Raw genomic sequence first — 16,052 nt, 5'->3', positions numbered from 1 at the left:
TGTACTGTCCCTTTGAAAATATAACCAGTTATTGTTAGTATACTGTGATTTAGGAATAAAGTGTAAAAAAAAAATCAATTCCTATTTTTTTTTTTTTTTAAAGCATTACAGTTACTTCAGACTCCTTTTTGTAGTTTGACTTCACTTGTTTATTTAATAAATGGCTATGGCACCCAAATATAACAAACATTGGCCTAGATTACGAGTGGAGCGAAAAAATTGCTCTTTCGCAAGTGCGATATTTGCATTCCACTCACTGGTATTAGAAATTGAGCGCAAAACGAACACGACTTCACATTGCGTGGAAGCTTTGCACTTGCGAGACCACGCTCCCATAGGCTCCAATGGAAGCCTTGTTCTGATGCCGATCGAAAAGGCACAGAGCCTCGCACAGTGAAGAGGCAGTAAGTCGCGCAGGGATGAGCAGCATATTTAAAATATATATGTTTATGACTATTTACACACACACACACACACACACACACACACATATATATATATATATATATATATATATATATATATATATATATATATATAATTTCAAGTGATAACACAGTCCCCATAGTCCGCAATGTAAAGGCACTTTTCAGTGCCGTTTTTTTATTACACCCCTATCTGCTCACTTTCACCCAGTATAACTGCTTTGTGCAGTTATATTTAAAAAAAAAAAAAAACACACACAAAATTGCTCATATATATATTATTAATAAAAATGAACTATACTCTTTATTTGGGGGGGCAATTTGGGTATATTTTTTAAATTAACCAGAGGTCTGACCTCCGGTTAATTTTTCTAGCGCAAAGAGCTACTGTGAGCTCGTGATAGCATTAACCAGCCACTTGTAATGGCTGGTTATTTAACGTGCGCCCGTAAATGCACATATAATTAGCGCTTGTGGGCACACGTTAAATTAGCATTACATGGGGGGCGGAGCCAACTGTCAACGGGGGAAGACGTGCTATAGCAGAGCTCCTGAAATTTGATCAATAAAACCTTAACTTATAGAACTCTAGGAACTTAGATCTTCATCATCTTATGCTCTCAGAATGGAGGACTTCTCCACACACCTTTCCTATCTACTGGCGGGCTTACTTGATAAAGCTGATTGTCACTTTAGCAGCTTGCGGTCCATCATTACTGAGCTGCGCAGCCAAGATGGCGTCTCTTACATACCCGATCATGTCACACATGTGGCGGGACAGACGGAAGATCTCCTGTTCATACATCCTTGTTCTAAACAACTGCTAGACAGACAGCCTGGATGGGACTTGATCTGCACCCTATCTGAAGATACAAAAGGCTGCCTGATCCATACAAATAGAGCTGAAACGCCCCATATTGCTGTTGCCATAACGGGATCAGAAGGTATCCCACAGATCAAGGCTGCGCAGCGCCCGCTGCACGTTACACCTCCCTGCCTAAGCCTGCAACTATCCCCGAGTCCTAACACACTTCTGACTTTAAGCGATGCAGGAGATCACTGTGGACACTTTAGTTCAAGGAGCAGAGCACCGCAACCTGTCAGCCTCTTACCATCAGTAAGTACTCAGCATTCTCATACAGAGAGATGGATCCTTTGCTCTGAACTGGCTTTTGCTGCTATGGGGACTACCACCGCTATTAGCTATGTCACGGGTATACCGGAGATTGGCAAAGATTTACGGCTGCTGTCTAACACGGTTACGCTCATAGAGGGAGCATGGAAGACAGATCTGAGGTCAACGTTGCCTCTGCATATCAACCCTGAATCTCTCATATGCACCTCAGCCTGTCCGGTGAGATTTTCGTCAGAGAATTTCACTAACCTGATTCTCCAGATGCGCACCCAGAGCCTCCAGATTGTAGGACACATTGGAGTTCATATCCCACAACTAGATTTTGATCTAGCCCACACCGCAAGTGCATTGGATATTTCTGTCCCACGCAGGTCCGGAATAGGCTGAGACTTACATAGCTATGCAACAAATCTGCCATGTCTTCAGCAGGAACAGTCACTTGGACTGATAATGAGGGCAGAGCCTGATAGCTGCGAAGATATCCCACACTGTTGAGAGCTGCTAGCCTCTAAAAGTTGCTTACCTGAGCTAGTAATTGTTTTCCTTTATATTGGTTTACAGTAGTTCTCTTATCTAGTTAATTATAACTATTTGTAAGCCTTAATTAGCTAAAGAACAACCTAAGACGTGTCTGCACTACTCTACTATTGCTGTATACCATAATTAGACACCCATTGCTCTTAGAATGGTTGGATAACACGTGAATGTCTTATTTGTTATAGCAGGTTGTCTGTTTAATACTATATTTCTTACTGTTTCTTCATACAGATCTCTGCATTAGGACTACTAACTTTCTGGTCAGCATGTTAATGACGACAGTTTGTCCGATAGAGTTTTTTTTTTTCTATATGTCTGAGCTTGATGAAGTTAATCACCACTGTACTATACTTTCACTAGCCATAATCCTCTTCAGCCCGCAGTGCCTTAAGTCCATAATAATGACCACTATGTTATTAGCTATTCGCAGTTTACTCACTGTCTAATGGTTTGATGTTATATTGTTTAATGATGTTTAAGAGCTCACTTTGAAGTTAGATTTTAGGGGTATTGTTATCATACTATATGTTAGCTAAAGTGTATATGAGTGTGGCTGTCTAGTCTAATATGCACCTCTACACAAGGTTCAGTTATTACTTATATATGTGTGTTTAGCTAGGAAGTTCCTAGGCTTGTTCCTGGGTATGTTTGCTAAACGACCTCGTGTACAGGGTGTATATATAAGTCTCTGTCTTATTTTTTTGATTTCACACCTCCTAACCCACTTGTCACCCTAGACCTTTATTTAGGTTTCTCTGCCTGTATTAGAGTCAGTACTGAGACATTAGCACTAATAGTATTAAGGTACCATCATCTACTTTTACCCCTGCTCCTATGTTATTTTATGGCTCGGTAGTAATTGCCTGTTTTGCTTAATAGATCTCTATTTTACCCCTAGGTATACTGATCTTAATATCCACGTGGTACTCTTCAGCTGTGAGTTGTACCCATAACAAGCAATAAAATACAGCCATTGGCAGCAAAACATTTAGACTACATGACAGAACAGGTCATTAATTGTAACTGCTTTTTAAGTTGCCCCATACAACATATCACCTTTGCAGTTTACATACAGATTTTCGTGTCACATTTTGCCTGGCTCTATTGGGGTTAGATTAGGTTTAAGCCTCCATACAATAACAGTTAAGCTCCGAATACAGCCCTGCAGGCTTCTGCAGCTAGCCCAGACTCACTCCAGCACTTAGACTCCCTGTCTATTTCACGATTATATTGCAGTGGGTGCTTCACTTGTAAAGCCCCACTATCAACATACACTTAATATGTTTCTAAACCACTCTATTTCCTAATACGATAGTGAACTCTGATACATAATTTTATCATGCTAGGGCATATTGGCTTATAGTCCTACAAACTACTATTGTTACTGCAAAATGTTAGTGTTACATATGCTAACTATCCCTAAGCCTAGTGGTGGCAATTCTGGGAGTTGCTAGCTGCGAGGTTATAGGTGTTGGTGTTGTTGTTATAGATACATTATAGTATGTCTTGCCTGTTAGAAAATATATCTACGATAGACATTACCTACACCGCTCACTTTCTGTTACAACTGAGCCCCTCTCCTCCCTTTCCCGCCGGCACTGGTTGCCTGCGGGTCATATCCCTTCCCCTTTTTCCCACATAGTTGACATTTCCCCAGGAGAGGAGCTCACTCAGAAGTCCCTTATATCTCATACATACTAATATCCCCCCCTTCCACATAACCTTCTTAAGAGCTACCTTTACTTCTCTTATTGATAGTCCCTTAACTAAACATATAAACTATAATACCCTAAGCAGCTTTTGCCTATAAACTTGATATAATTATTGGCTCCGTCCTCCACCCCCCCTTCATCCCCCCCTACTCTAATTTGAGCGGCTCTTGCCCGCTGCATCCCCCTACCCCATAAAACTACAGAGCTACCTCCTCCCTAGCCCTATCCTTAGTTGAATAGATATCTTAATCTTTTCCTTACATAGCTGGGAGAGGACCATTACCGACTATTTTACATTAATGATTCTCTATAATAAAACCGAAGTCTTTCTGCGAGACAGCCCACATGGTATAGTGACGTCTGAGATAAGTGAATGTATTATGTTACTAACTATACTATGTAAACATGGATATGTAAATGGTTTGGGGCTTACCCCATATTTTGTATCTTTTTATGACTTCAATAAAAATTATTTGGAAAAAAAAAAAAAAAATTAGCATTACATTTTACTTTACAATATTTTTCAAATTTTGATTTTACACTCAAAAAAAGGATACCATTAAATCAGACATAAATAAGTTCAAAGTATATACATTTTGTGACTGGCTGATGGCACATAATAAAGGGGTGGGAAAATGTAAGTAATTTTGACATTTGCTGAAACAAATCTACTCATTTAAAATGTAAGCGTTATTGTATTGTCTTTTATTATGTGTGTTAATTATGCTATTCTATTGTGTTATATGGTCCTATAACAACAATTTTCCTTTATTTAAAGTCGGTGACGCTTCAGGATATTCAGACATCCAGTGTCTCTGTCCTATCGAAATAAACACATTTTAACCACACACTTTTTTCCCCACATTCCAGGTTATATATTTGTGGACTTCAACAGTGAAGATGATGTGCAGAAAGCTTTGAAAAGGAACAAGGATTATATGGGTGAGATGAGTGTTGTGGGAAATCTTAAAACAATAAGTTTACACTGTGCTATATTGTTAGATATTGTGCAAAATAAATTTTTGTAATAAAATCGACCTCTGTGTATGGTGTTCCAAATGGGAAAAAAAATTGCTAGCTATTAATAAATAAAAAAAAATAAAAAAAATCTTATAATAGTGCTATCTCTTGCCTCTCATATTTGTTCTGTATTTTATTAGGTTTGAGATGGGTCAATGTTTATTATTGTGTTGTTAAGGGAGATATCCTATAGAGAAAATAAACTATTTATTGAATTTACAGAGCCAGCGTTCATTCAAATGCAATGGATGCTTCCCTTTCATCAATATACTGCTTATATCCCTCCTGGCCCACTAGATGGCAGCATAGACACATAAGAATATTCAGTCAGGTTTAAGATACTTGTAAAAACGATATTTAGTTCCTCTTGCCCTCTGAGTCACAACTGGATATTGCACCGCCGTACATCTGTTATAGGAAGAGTTATTTTTATTTTTTGCCTCAAGTACCCTTTCCTCTTCATAGGCTAGAGGTTCTGCTCTCCGTGGAATATGCTGATTGACATGCCAACAAACTGAAGTTAGAAATATCTAATAGTCCGCAATACTTTTATCCAATGTAGAGCAAACCAGACAAGTTGACATTCTGGAAATTAAGACCTGTACTGCTCTAAATTATGTTTAGATGTTTTTCATGTTGAGACACCTAGCCTATAGCTTTATATTATAAGCGTTTATAGCTACTGAAATTGTCCAAGATGTTTGTTGTACTCTGTGCTCTGTTGTGTTTAGAGGGTTTGCCTGATATTGATCTCCCATGATATGTTTTCATAAAAAAACTGTTAAAGCCCTTTGATTGAATGTTAGACTCATAACCTGCTCAATATGGCCCACCTGGAGATAGAAAAGCCTCCTACTTTAGTCCGATATAATCTCTATAGTAATTTATTTGGGAAATTATCTGTACATAGATAAAGCTACTCCAATTATCCCTGATTTTAAGGTTGCAGTACTAATATGCTATGAAAAGGGTGCCTTTGGCACTGTGTGTGAGGCAACGTTCTCTTTTAGTGTATACATATACTTACTGCGCCATTTTCCCTGTTTTTTTATATCTACCTATCTCTGGGTATAGGGCCCATGCACCCAGTTGATGGGAGTTATCTATGATACTCTAGATGTCTTTGTGTTTCTATTTGAATTATTGTAAGTTATATTACACTTTAAAGGGCCATGAGACCCACATTTTTTCTTTCATGATTTAGAAAGAGAATGCAATTTTAAACATCTTTCTAATTTACTTCTATTATCTAATTTGCTTTATTCTCTTGATATTCTTTGCTGAAAAGCATATCTAGATATGCTCAGTAGCTGCTGATTGGTTGCTGCACATAGACGCCTCGTGTGATTGGCTCACCATGTGCATTGCTTTTTCTTCAACTTAGGATATCTAAATAATGAAGCAAAATAAATAATAGAAGTAAATTGTAATGTTGTTTAAATTTGTATGTTCTATCTGAATCATGAAAGAAAGATTTTGGGTTTAGTGGCCCTTTAATGTTATGGAAGCCGGTAAAAACGTACCTTAACTTACTTAGGCTGAGGTCATCTATATTTAGATTTTAACTGGTTAATAAATGCTAGGATTCCAGATATAACAAGAAAGCTACAATTATCTCCTTAATTTTAATATTTATTATTATTAGCAAAATAGTGTTGTCTCATATGTATACATGTAGATCTACATATGTATTTATATATTACTCTTCTTTTTGTTCCACTGGTTTGCCTCAACATGAGAACATCTATACAGAAGCTATACACTCAAAGGCTTGTGTTCCCAACTAAGAAAATGTATGATTATTCTCCGCCCCTATATATATATATATATATATATATATATATATATATATATATATATATATATATATATATATATATATATATATATATATAAAAACTCTAGTAATATGTGATCATGCTAGAGCCTTCTTGCACAGTTTCCCTTGAAACATACCGCACTCAAATTAACACTTCCTAAATTACCCAAAATCAGGTGGCTCAGGTATACTCTTCCTTGACATCTTCAGTTGCTATATATAGTAAGCCACAATTTGCTATGTGTCTATAATATATTTTGGGATATCAAAAGATTAAAAAGCTTAACAAGTTTATATTCTCTATTATATATATATTGCACATTACTACTCGGATATCCTTTTTATGCTACTACATAGATTCAAACAAAATATAGAAAATTGGAGGTTTACTATTAGTATTGCATAAATGTGTCGCATCGGATATGACTATATACTGAGGCAAGACGATTGACATGCTTCTTTTTTTCTTTTATATGTATATGATTTTTGTAATGTAATTTGTCTATTATATCACATGCTTAGCCTCAATAAAAATTACTTTAAAAAAAAAAAATCAATATAAATTTTGTTGTAAATTGTACATTATAGGTGGACGATACATTGAGGTATTCAGGGACGAGCGTCCTAAAGGTCCTCGGGTTCCCACTGTGGTCAAAAATAGACCATGGGAGCAAAGGGAACTGAAGGAGGGAGAGATGCAGGAGGATGTGTCAGATTCTGGAAGACTTTTTGTCAGAAACCTGCCATACAGCTGTACTGAGGAAGACCTGGAGAAACTGTTTTCTAAGTATGGTGAGTCACCAGCATGTGTAGAACAATAAAAAAAAATAAAAAAACTCTAGAAGCCAAGAGAAAACATATTAATGACAGTGACAAATTTTTAGTTATTTTACTGCGTTAGTATTTTTAAAGTGTGTGTATGTATGTATGTATGTATATACATGTATATGTTTGTATAAAAAGAAAGAATATTCTGTTAAAAAAGCAAAAACATAGACATTCTACACCCAGTACAAATGAAGTATGTTAACCACCAATCAGACTTCAGTACAGTAGTATAATCTAGTTTCACAAGTGACAAATAATGCAGGAAAAAAGTAGATGAAAAGAGAAAACCAGAAAATTATTTTAAGAACTAACTACAAGCCATTCAAATATATTTGGACTAAGAATAAATACATTGTGTGTGGCTTGATGGAATGGTTAATAAATGCCTTCCTAACTAAAGGCCTTTTCCATTTGTAGAAAATGTATATTTTATAGCAAAGCCAGTTGGTCAGTGGCCATTTGGTTTAGAATAAAAATGGCAAAAGTTAAAATCTTAAAATGAGTCTTCCACTCTTAAAATGTCCTGAAAGGAAATGACTATTAAATGTTACTATGTGGTAGTGTAGCCACAAACGGAATATACTGCAAATGATATGTGCACATGCAATACATTCTCTGAGTCATGAAAGAAACATTTTGGGTTCCATGTTCTTTAAAGGGTCAGTCAACACCAGAATTTTTGTTGTTTAAAAGGAAAGATAACCCCTTTATTACCCATTCCCTAGTTTTGCATAACCATCACAGTTAAAATAATACAAGTTTTACCTTTGTAATTACCCTGTATCTAAGCTTCTGCTGACTGCCCCCTTATTTCAGTTATTTTAAAAGACATGCATTTTAGCCAATCAGTGCTCACTCCTAGGTCACTTCACGTGCATGAGCTCAATGTTATGTATATGAAGCACATGAACTAATGCCCTCTAGTGGTCAAAATGCATTCAGATTAGAGGCAGTCTTCAAGGTCTAAGAAATTAGCATATGAACCTCCTAGGTTTAGCTTTCAACTAAGAATACCAAGAGAACAAAGCAAAAATCGTGATAAAAGTACATTGGTAAGTTGTTTAAAATTACACCCCCTATCTGAATCATGAAAGGTTTTTTTGGACTTGACTGTCCCTTTAAGTGATTAGTTTTAATTTCATAATTTTTAATACAAAAATTAAACAGTTGTTTTGTATTGGGAAAGTGTGAATTGTAGATGGGGAAGTGTTTTCTACAAGAGTGAGTGAAAAAATATGCTGTGAGGAGTAAACATTTTGGAATTGTTGTGTTTGCCTTTGAAAACCTAGTAGTGGAGCAGTTGATTTGGCAGAGAGTTGTTTTTAGCAACAGTGTTTTGTTGGCACTGTGGGAAAAAATAGAAATGGTTAATTTATTTCCCAAAGTGAAGAGTAGTTGTTGTCGTAGGTCCCTAAACTCTTTTTCATTATCCTGTAGATGTGGGATATCTGGCTATTTGATATATTTGTACACAAGACCAGTGGTAGAGCAAATGTTAACCTTTGGAATTAAAGAAGGTGATAATGGATCTATCTCCCTTTCCATGAATCCGCTATACCGCTGATTCCAGGCTGAACATTAACATTTGCAAGTTCCAAGGAGTCTGATATTCTTCCAGGAACCATTGAGCCCCCACTTTGAAAGACTTTTGAGAGCCAAGGATATCCTGAAATGGACTAAGCTACTAGATGGACAATGCCTTTAAATTCTAGGTTGTGAATGTTGTCATCTGGGTCTTTTAGGAGCAGGGTGATATGTGAGATGAGGTGCTGAAGGTGATATTGTGACTCTAAAGGCTAAGGATGATATTGATGGGGGTTTTTGTATGCAGTCCTTGAGAAGATTAGAGAAATACGTCTGTGGCAGGTTCTTCTTATGGGCTGCTTTTACTTATTATACAGTTTCCTTTTATGGATAATGCACTAGAGCAGACATTGTTAACCTTTTGAAAGTGTGTCAAATTGCCAGTAATCTTCTAAAAAATACATTCTCTCTAGTTTCCTTGTACCTTGGCAGAATGCTGCCTACCAGAATACATAGTGCCTGCTGTAAAGTTTTTTTTTTAAATAGTTTTTTATTGAAGTCATAAACAAATATAACAATAATGAAACGTCCAACAATAATAACAAAGGAGAATAGTACAATACTAATACCATGATCTTGCCAGATAAACAATACTAGATATGCCCACATTGTATAGATTCAAAAATATAAAGAGTAATACTCTATGGTGAGTGGTAAAAGAATGGAGAAGCTATAGCTGGTTAGTGTTATAAAGGAGCATGGAGGTTTACTAGGCAATAAATCTAAACAGAAGGGGCATATAAATCCCGTTTATTAAAGGTATTAGTAAAGATTTTGGACTATCCAGATTGAGACCTCAGTTTTTATTTTTTTTTATATGGTATGTAGACTAGAAGTGACCCAACCTTGTGATGGATAAATACACCATAAGTTATTAATTTAGAAAATATAAAAGCAAGGAAGGGTTGGTTTTATGGGGGTAGAGGGAGGGGGGAAATAGAGTATATTCTCCACATTATCCTGAAAAGCGTTTGTAGCATAATATAAACTAGTAAAGTAAGATAAACATGGATTGGCTTGTGTTTGGCCACTTATGGGCCAATTTAGCGGGGAGGGGGATAAGGGGACGCAGCGGGCAAGAGCCGCTCAAAGTGGAGTGGGGAGGGGAATGGGGGGGCGGAGCCAAATAGGGCATGAGAGCAGGTATGGAAAGCCTTATTGGATGGATATAAGGGTGGACTTCACAGGGAGGGCTTGTTATTTACATGACTACTGGGATGGGCATAGCTCCATCAAAGCGGAGTAATTATCTAAATATAGAGTTATGCTTATATAAAGAGAAAGTTATGACAAATGCGTAGAATATGCAACCAGAACAAAACCAGAGCTCAATTATGGGAGGTAAGGGGCCTCAGTCACTAATCACTCTGTAGTATTATGTGGAGAGGGGGGCTGTAAAATGTTCGGGATATAGGGAATCTCCGGATGAGCCCCTCTCCTAGGGAAGTGTCATCTATAGACGAAGCTGGAAAAAGGAGTGGGGGTATGACCCGCCGGCAATAAGCTCCGGCGGGAAAGGGAGGAGAGAGGCTTATCATGGACGAAGTATAAGAGGGGGGAAGATGGAGGAGGGGATGAAGGGCGGAGCCGGTCGGGATGTCAATCTTGAATTAACTATGATCGGGACCCTAAGTGAGCGTTAGTTTGAATTGCCAAGTAGACAGAGTATAAATTGGAATACTCAATTAAAGGGATATAGTGGCGAACTTTCATTAGTCTCGTTATGACCTGTAGGTAGAGCTTAAAATACTAGAATGGATCTTAGTACATGAAGTATGAGGACTAGAGTAAAATTAAACACCCAATACAACGATGTCATGACTAACAGTAGGGGTTGACTTTCTATAGATAAAACGGAAAGGGGTGACTCCCATCAATATTAAGAGGGGTGGGGGACATTAGTATATATGAAACATAAGAGATTTCTAGAGGAGCTCCACCCCTAGGGGATTACTAGCTATAGGCAGTGTGGGAAAAAGGCATAGGGGTATGACCCGCAGACAGTCAGTACCGGCGGGAAAGGGAGGGGAGGAGCCCAACTGAGACAGATCATTTTACATAAATATGGAACTCAACATAAGCAATGTCATATCCTAGAGACATAGATACAATAAAGCATAAACATAACGTATTTCCATGTACAGTTATAAGAGCAAAGAGTATTAAATATATTAAATGAACCCACTAGCGCCCAAACATAAACACATCTCTGCGGGCGAATGAGAAAGCAAACTATATCTGTATCTTAGCTAGCTGGAGTAAAAAATTTTAAGTGAACATTAACTTTTGAGAATAATTCTTGGGGGCTTTGTACTAATAATACCAGGGGGGGTGCATAGGGCTAGATAAGTATGAATTGACGATCCTATAGTAGTCTAAAACTCTCTCACCGAGATTGTCCTGTCAGAGTAAAATGGCTATTGAAGTATATTCAATTTACCCCCTTTGCGGAAAAAAAGTGTGTAGTGAGATTTAGATAAACATTCAATATACTCAGTTAAACAAAGCCCCAGTACAATAACTAGACACCAGCGAGCTGTTTATCTAAAAGGGGTTTGTGTTAAAATCCTGCTTTGCTAGTGTATCCAAAATCAAAACCACTTTAATTAGCTTCCTTTTTGAGATATTATTATAACAACTAACAATTATTGTTGGAAGAAATATAGTCTCTGTGTAGCTGGGGAGTCTTGATATAAGTATAACCTATCCGTATATATCTTTGGGTATCTGGATTAACTATGTAAAGTTTAGTCAGCAGAGGAGCAAATAGATACGATAACATAAGAAAATCAAACATAAGCTAGAGCTATAGTTAGCCTATTCTTAAACTTGACCTGTAGTACAATAGAAACATTACACACAAATGCATAAGACATGTATTCTGCGATAGTAGTCTGTATCTGCGTCATGCTGGAGGGGCAGGCAATATAAAGACATTCAACAGACAACAGTGTCTAACTATAAAATAATATATTTGACTAAAAATACATGTGATATCAGAGTTACACAATGTCCTGAAAGAGGGAGGTCAGAAAAGGATCTAGCTGTCCATAAAAGCATAGCGAGAGAGGTCTCCACTAGCCCACGCCACATCTGATTAGATTGCTCCAATACACGGGTATTAGCTTCCTGCTGTAGATATGAGTTGTAAAGTCTGCAGGGCTAGGAAGGGCACCCGGTCTGATGTAAAACGGGTCCAAAAGTGCTGCGACATAAAATATAATGTTTCTCCTGTGCGGCTCAAATAGTGACCCCTTCTGTGCGTCAGTCTCTGTAGCGGTATGGTAAGTTTCACAACTTGTCAGGGAAAGGCCATCAGGCAGGACGCAATTATAAATTGCATGACAGAATCTCCACAGAGTCTCCGATTCACCAACAGGTTCAGTACAGTCTCCTCTCATATGCTCACCTGCGGAGTCGCAACCCAGATGGCTGTAGTCTGGCGGCCACAAAAGTAATCTACGGTTCCGTACCTCAGTAGGCATAGTTACCTCTCCGGTATTCACCAGAAGCTCTCTCTTTACAAACGAGTGGATAAAGGTCTGAGTTAAGGCGCTAGCCGCATCTCTCTGATCTGCATTGTAGCTGGGCAGGGAATGATCAGTGACAATACTAGGTGTCTCAGAAGCGTCCAGCATAGAGTCCGTTATCCAATCCCTTTGTTTGCAGGCTCGGTCTCCATAAGTCACTATAGTGACATTTTCCACCTTATCCTGCTGCAACAATTCATGCTGTGATACGGAAGCTCTTAGGTGGGTTAATATATCAGAGAACCCAATCGACATTTGCAAACTTAAATCCTGCAGAGCTGCGTAGATGTCCGACCAGGCTTCCTTATCTGTTGACGCCATGAATAGTGTAGGCTGTAAAAGCCTAGTCGTTTCCCATACGGTATAAATGAGCAAATAATGTGGCTACCGCGGCGACAATTCACTGGGATCTTCCAATGGGGTAGAGAGTATCCTGAAGGAGATTTTTGAGGTAAATCTCAGAGGGTTTAGTCCCTATTTACAACAAAATTATATATATTGCAGCAGGAGCTCTCATAAACACGTCTTGTTTGTTCAGTTGCTGGCTCCGCCCCCCTGCTGTAAAGTTTGATGTAGGACAGATAATGATCTAGGGTTGGACTAGGCCCCTTAGCTCCAGTGAAGGGTTATCGTAATGGTATAGGGTACAAAGCCATTTTAGACTATTGGGTGCTTTCAACTATGTGGCAGCAGTGTGGGGAAGATATTTTCCTGTTCCAGCATGACTGCCCCTGTGCACAAAAGAGGGGGTCCTTGAAGACATGATTTGACAAGTTTGGTGTAGAAAACTCAAGTTGCCTGCACAGAGCTATGACCTCAACCACACTGAACAGCTTTGGACTAATTGGAATGATTGCTAGCAAGATCTTCGTGCCCAAGATCAGTGCCTGACCTCACAAATGCTCTTGGCTGAATGGGCACATTCTAACAGACACACTACAAAATCTTGTGGAAAATCTTCCAAGAAACGTTGCGGCTGTTATAGCACACAAGGGTTTTCCAACTCCATATTAATTCCCATGGGATGTCCAACAAGCTCATATAGTTGTGAAGGTCAGGTGTCTACATAATTTCGCCATATAGTATGTGCATAAAGCTTAATTGCTTTATATACTTACTTAATTGCTGTATTCAAAAGAAAAATAACCCGGAGGCAGAATTACCAGCAAATTTGAGTGACAGCTTGGGCACTTGTGGCATACACAAAAAAAAGTCAATATTGAAGTAAAATGCCATCCATTTGTTTATTAACCTTTTAACGCCGTTATGCTGTTCTATTCCGTCATAATTACACTGGGCTTTAAAGCCATTATGACGGAATAGAACGTCATAGCCAACGGCTGTACTGAAGCCTACTGTGCTTCTCAGATTTGATCGCGGTCTGGAGGGCGTTCCTAGGGTTATAGGGACGCCCCCCAGACCCGATCCAATAATTGAAATCTCGCGATCGTGTGATTTCAGTTGTTCCGATGTAGACACTTTAACCCTGTCAGGAAAGGGTTAAAGATACCAATAAAGCATCAAAGGCAGGCAGCTGTAGGCCTTGTGACATATGTTTACCTTCCGTATACTAAGCTTTGCCTCATATTGGATTTACACTGAATCATAACTTGAGAACGGTAACAACACTGTTCATGGCCTATTTTAATGTGCCTGTAAATTAATTTTAATCAACATACTATTTTTAAATTATATAATTGTACTTTATATATATTTATTTTTATAAATATATATATATATACTTACTGTGTGTGTGTGTGTATATATATATATATATATATATATATATATATATATATATATATATATATATATATATTCTGTATGTGTGTGTGTGTGTGTGTGTATATATATATATATATATATATATATATATATATATATATATATATATATATATATATATATTCTGTATGTGTGTGTGTGTGTGTATATATATATATATATATATATATATATATATATATATATATACATATACACACACACTGTGTTAGACTGCTCATAATCTACATAAATATTTGTATTTCATTTATTTTTAATGCATATCTGTAAATCAAAATTTTAATATATTTTAATGTTATCTTTTAAAATGTTGTGTTCTATATGGAAGCAGTATCATTTGCTGTATTGAAGCGTGTGAATGATGAAAGTGAATGTAAAGGGGGATACATAGAAATACATTCAACTATATTTAAAGGCAGCCCTAAAGATGAATTCCTGTTGCAAACCTCAAGATCATCAAATCTATTTGAAATCTGTCATTTAGTGTAAAGTTCTCCCATATTCTAAGAGCAGTGTCTTCTAGCATTACTGTTACATGAATGTAAGATGTATGTGGCATAAATAGTTTTCTTTTTAATGTATTCTCTTTAGGTTGTTTTTGTTATATTTAAAGGTTTGTGCATTTATATTGTTTTCTCCCCTCTTTGTCCTCAAGGTCCCATCTCTGAGATCCACTTACCAATTGACAGTCTTACAAAGAAGCCTAAAGGCTTTGCCTTTGTCACATTCCTTATCACAGAGCATGCTGTAAAGGCCTGTGCAGAGGTGGATGGGCAGATTTTTCAGGTAACTTTAGGTTGATCCACGACTATTTACAGGATAGAGCAGAATGTCATTTTACCTGCAAAATAGTATTGTGAGCAATCTATGCCTGTTGTCTTTTTAGCATGTAAGCTCACAAGCTTATTTCAGCTGGTGTAAAAACTTCCTTTTATATTATCACAAGTTATTTTGTTAATGCATTCTTGTTTAATTTATGTTAGCTGTTTAATTTGCAAGCAAAGGGTTTAGTTTGTTTTGAACCACTAACCCATTATTATTATTTTTTTTTACATTTTATGCTCCGAGTCATGAAAGAAACAAATTTGGGTTTAATATCCCTTTAATAATTTTTTATTTATTTATTTTGCTGTTGTGTATGTGTGTGTGTATATATATATATTCGGGGGAAATATTTTCCCCTTCTTCAGAAGGCGGATTCTGTTATTGTGTATGTATGTGTGTATGTATATGTGTGTGTGTATATATATATATATATATATATATAAAATGGCTTGACAAACCCGGGCACCAGCCACTGGCACCTTTAATAATACACCCTGGCGCCCTAGTTTGGAGCCCCAAGACACCCATGGATGCCCCCAACTTACTTCTGCCACCCACAGCTTGCCACTGCCAGCCGCACCTAACATTATTTAGCCTGGTGCGGCTGGGAACTAGCTACAAGTGCTGCGTGGCCAATGAGAAAGAGATCTGGTCTGGGAAGTAGGGGCTGCAGACTTTGCGTTTAGAACGGGTTAGACCAGCACACACATTTGCTACTCTTGGTGCTCACCAATGAAATCTCCTTTTCAGATCAAACTTGAGAATCTCAGAGACTTCTCTTTTCACCGATGAGATACCATATGTTTTTGTTTTTTCTTCTACCCACTTTAGTCTCCATTCTTTTCCTTGATC

General features: G+C 37.4%; 1 protein-coding gene across 2 annotated transcripts in view; it reads left to right on the top strand.

Annotated features, from left to right (window-relative positions):
• RBM19 (RNA binding motif protein 19) overlaps positions 1–16,052 on the top strand; it is a 145,577-nt gene that overhangs the window by 11,748 nt on the left and 117,777 nt on the right. For both annotated transcript variants that reach the window (XM_053702155.1, XM_053702154.1), the window contains exons 10-12: positions 4,680–4,751; positions 7,237–7,440; positions 15,031–15,161. In XM_053702155.1, coding sequence (XP_053558130.1) covers positions 4,680–4,751; positions 7,237–7,440; positions 15,031–15,161 — 407 coding nt within the window. The remainder of the gene's footprint in view (positions 1–4,679; positions 4,752–7,236; positions 7,441–15,030; positions 15,162–16,052) is intronic.

This window comes from Bombina bombina, chromosome 2, assembly GCF_027579735.1.
Source record: "Bombina bombina isolate aBomBom1 chromosome 2, aBomBom1.pri, whole genome shotgun sequence".
NCBI classification, from domain to species: Eukaryota; Metazoa; Chordata; class Amphibia; order Anura; family Bombinatoridae; genus Bombina; species Bombina bombina.
The sequence above is the reverse complement of the archived record's forward strand: the minus strand, read 5'-3'. Positions and strand labels throughout refer to the sequence as shown.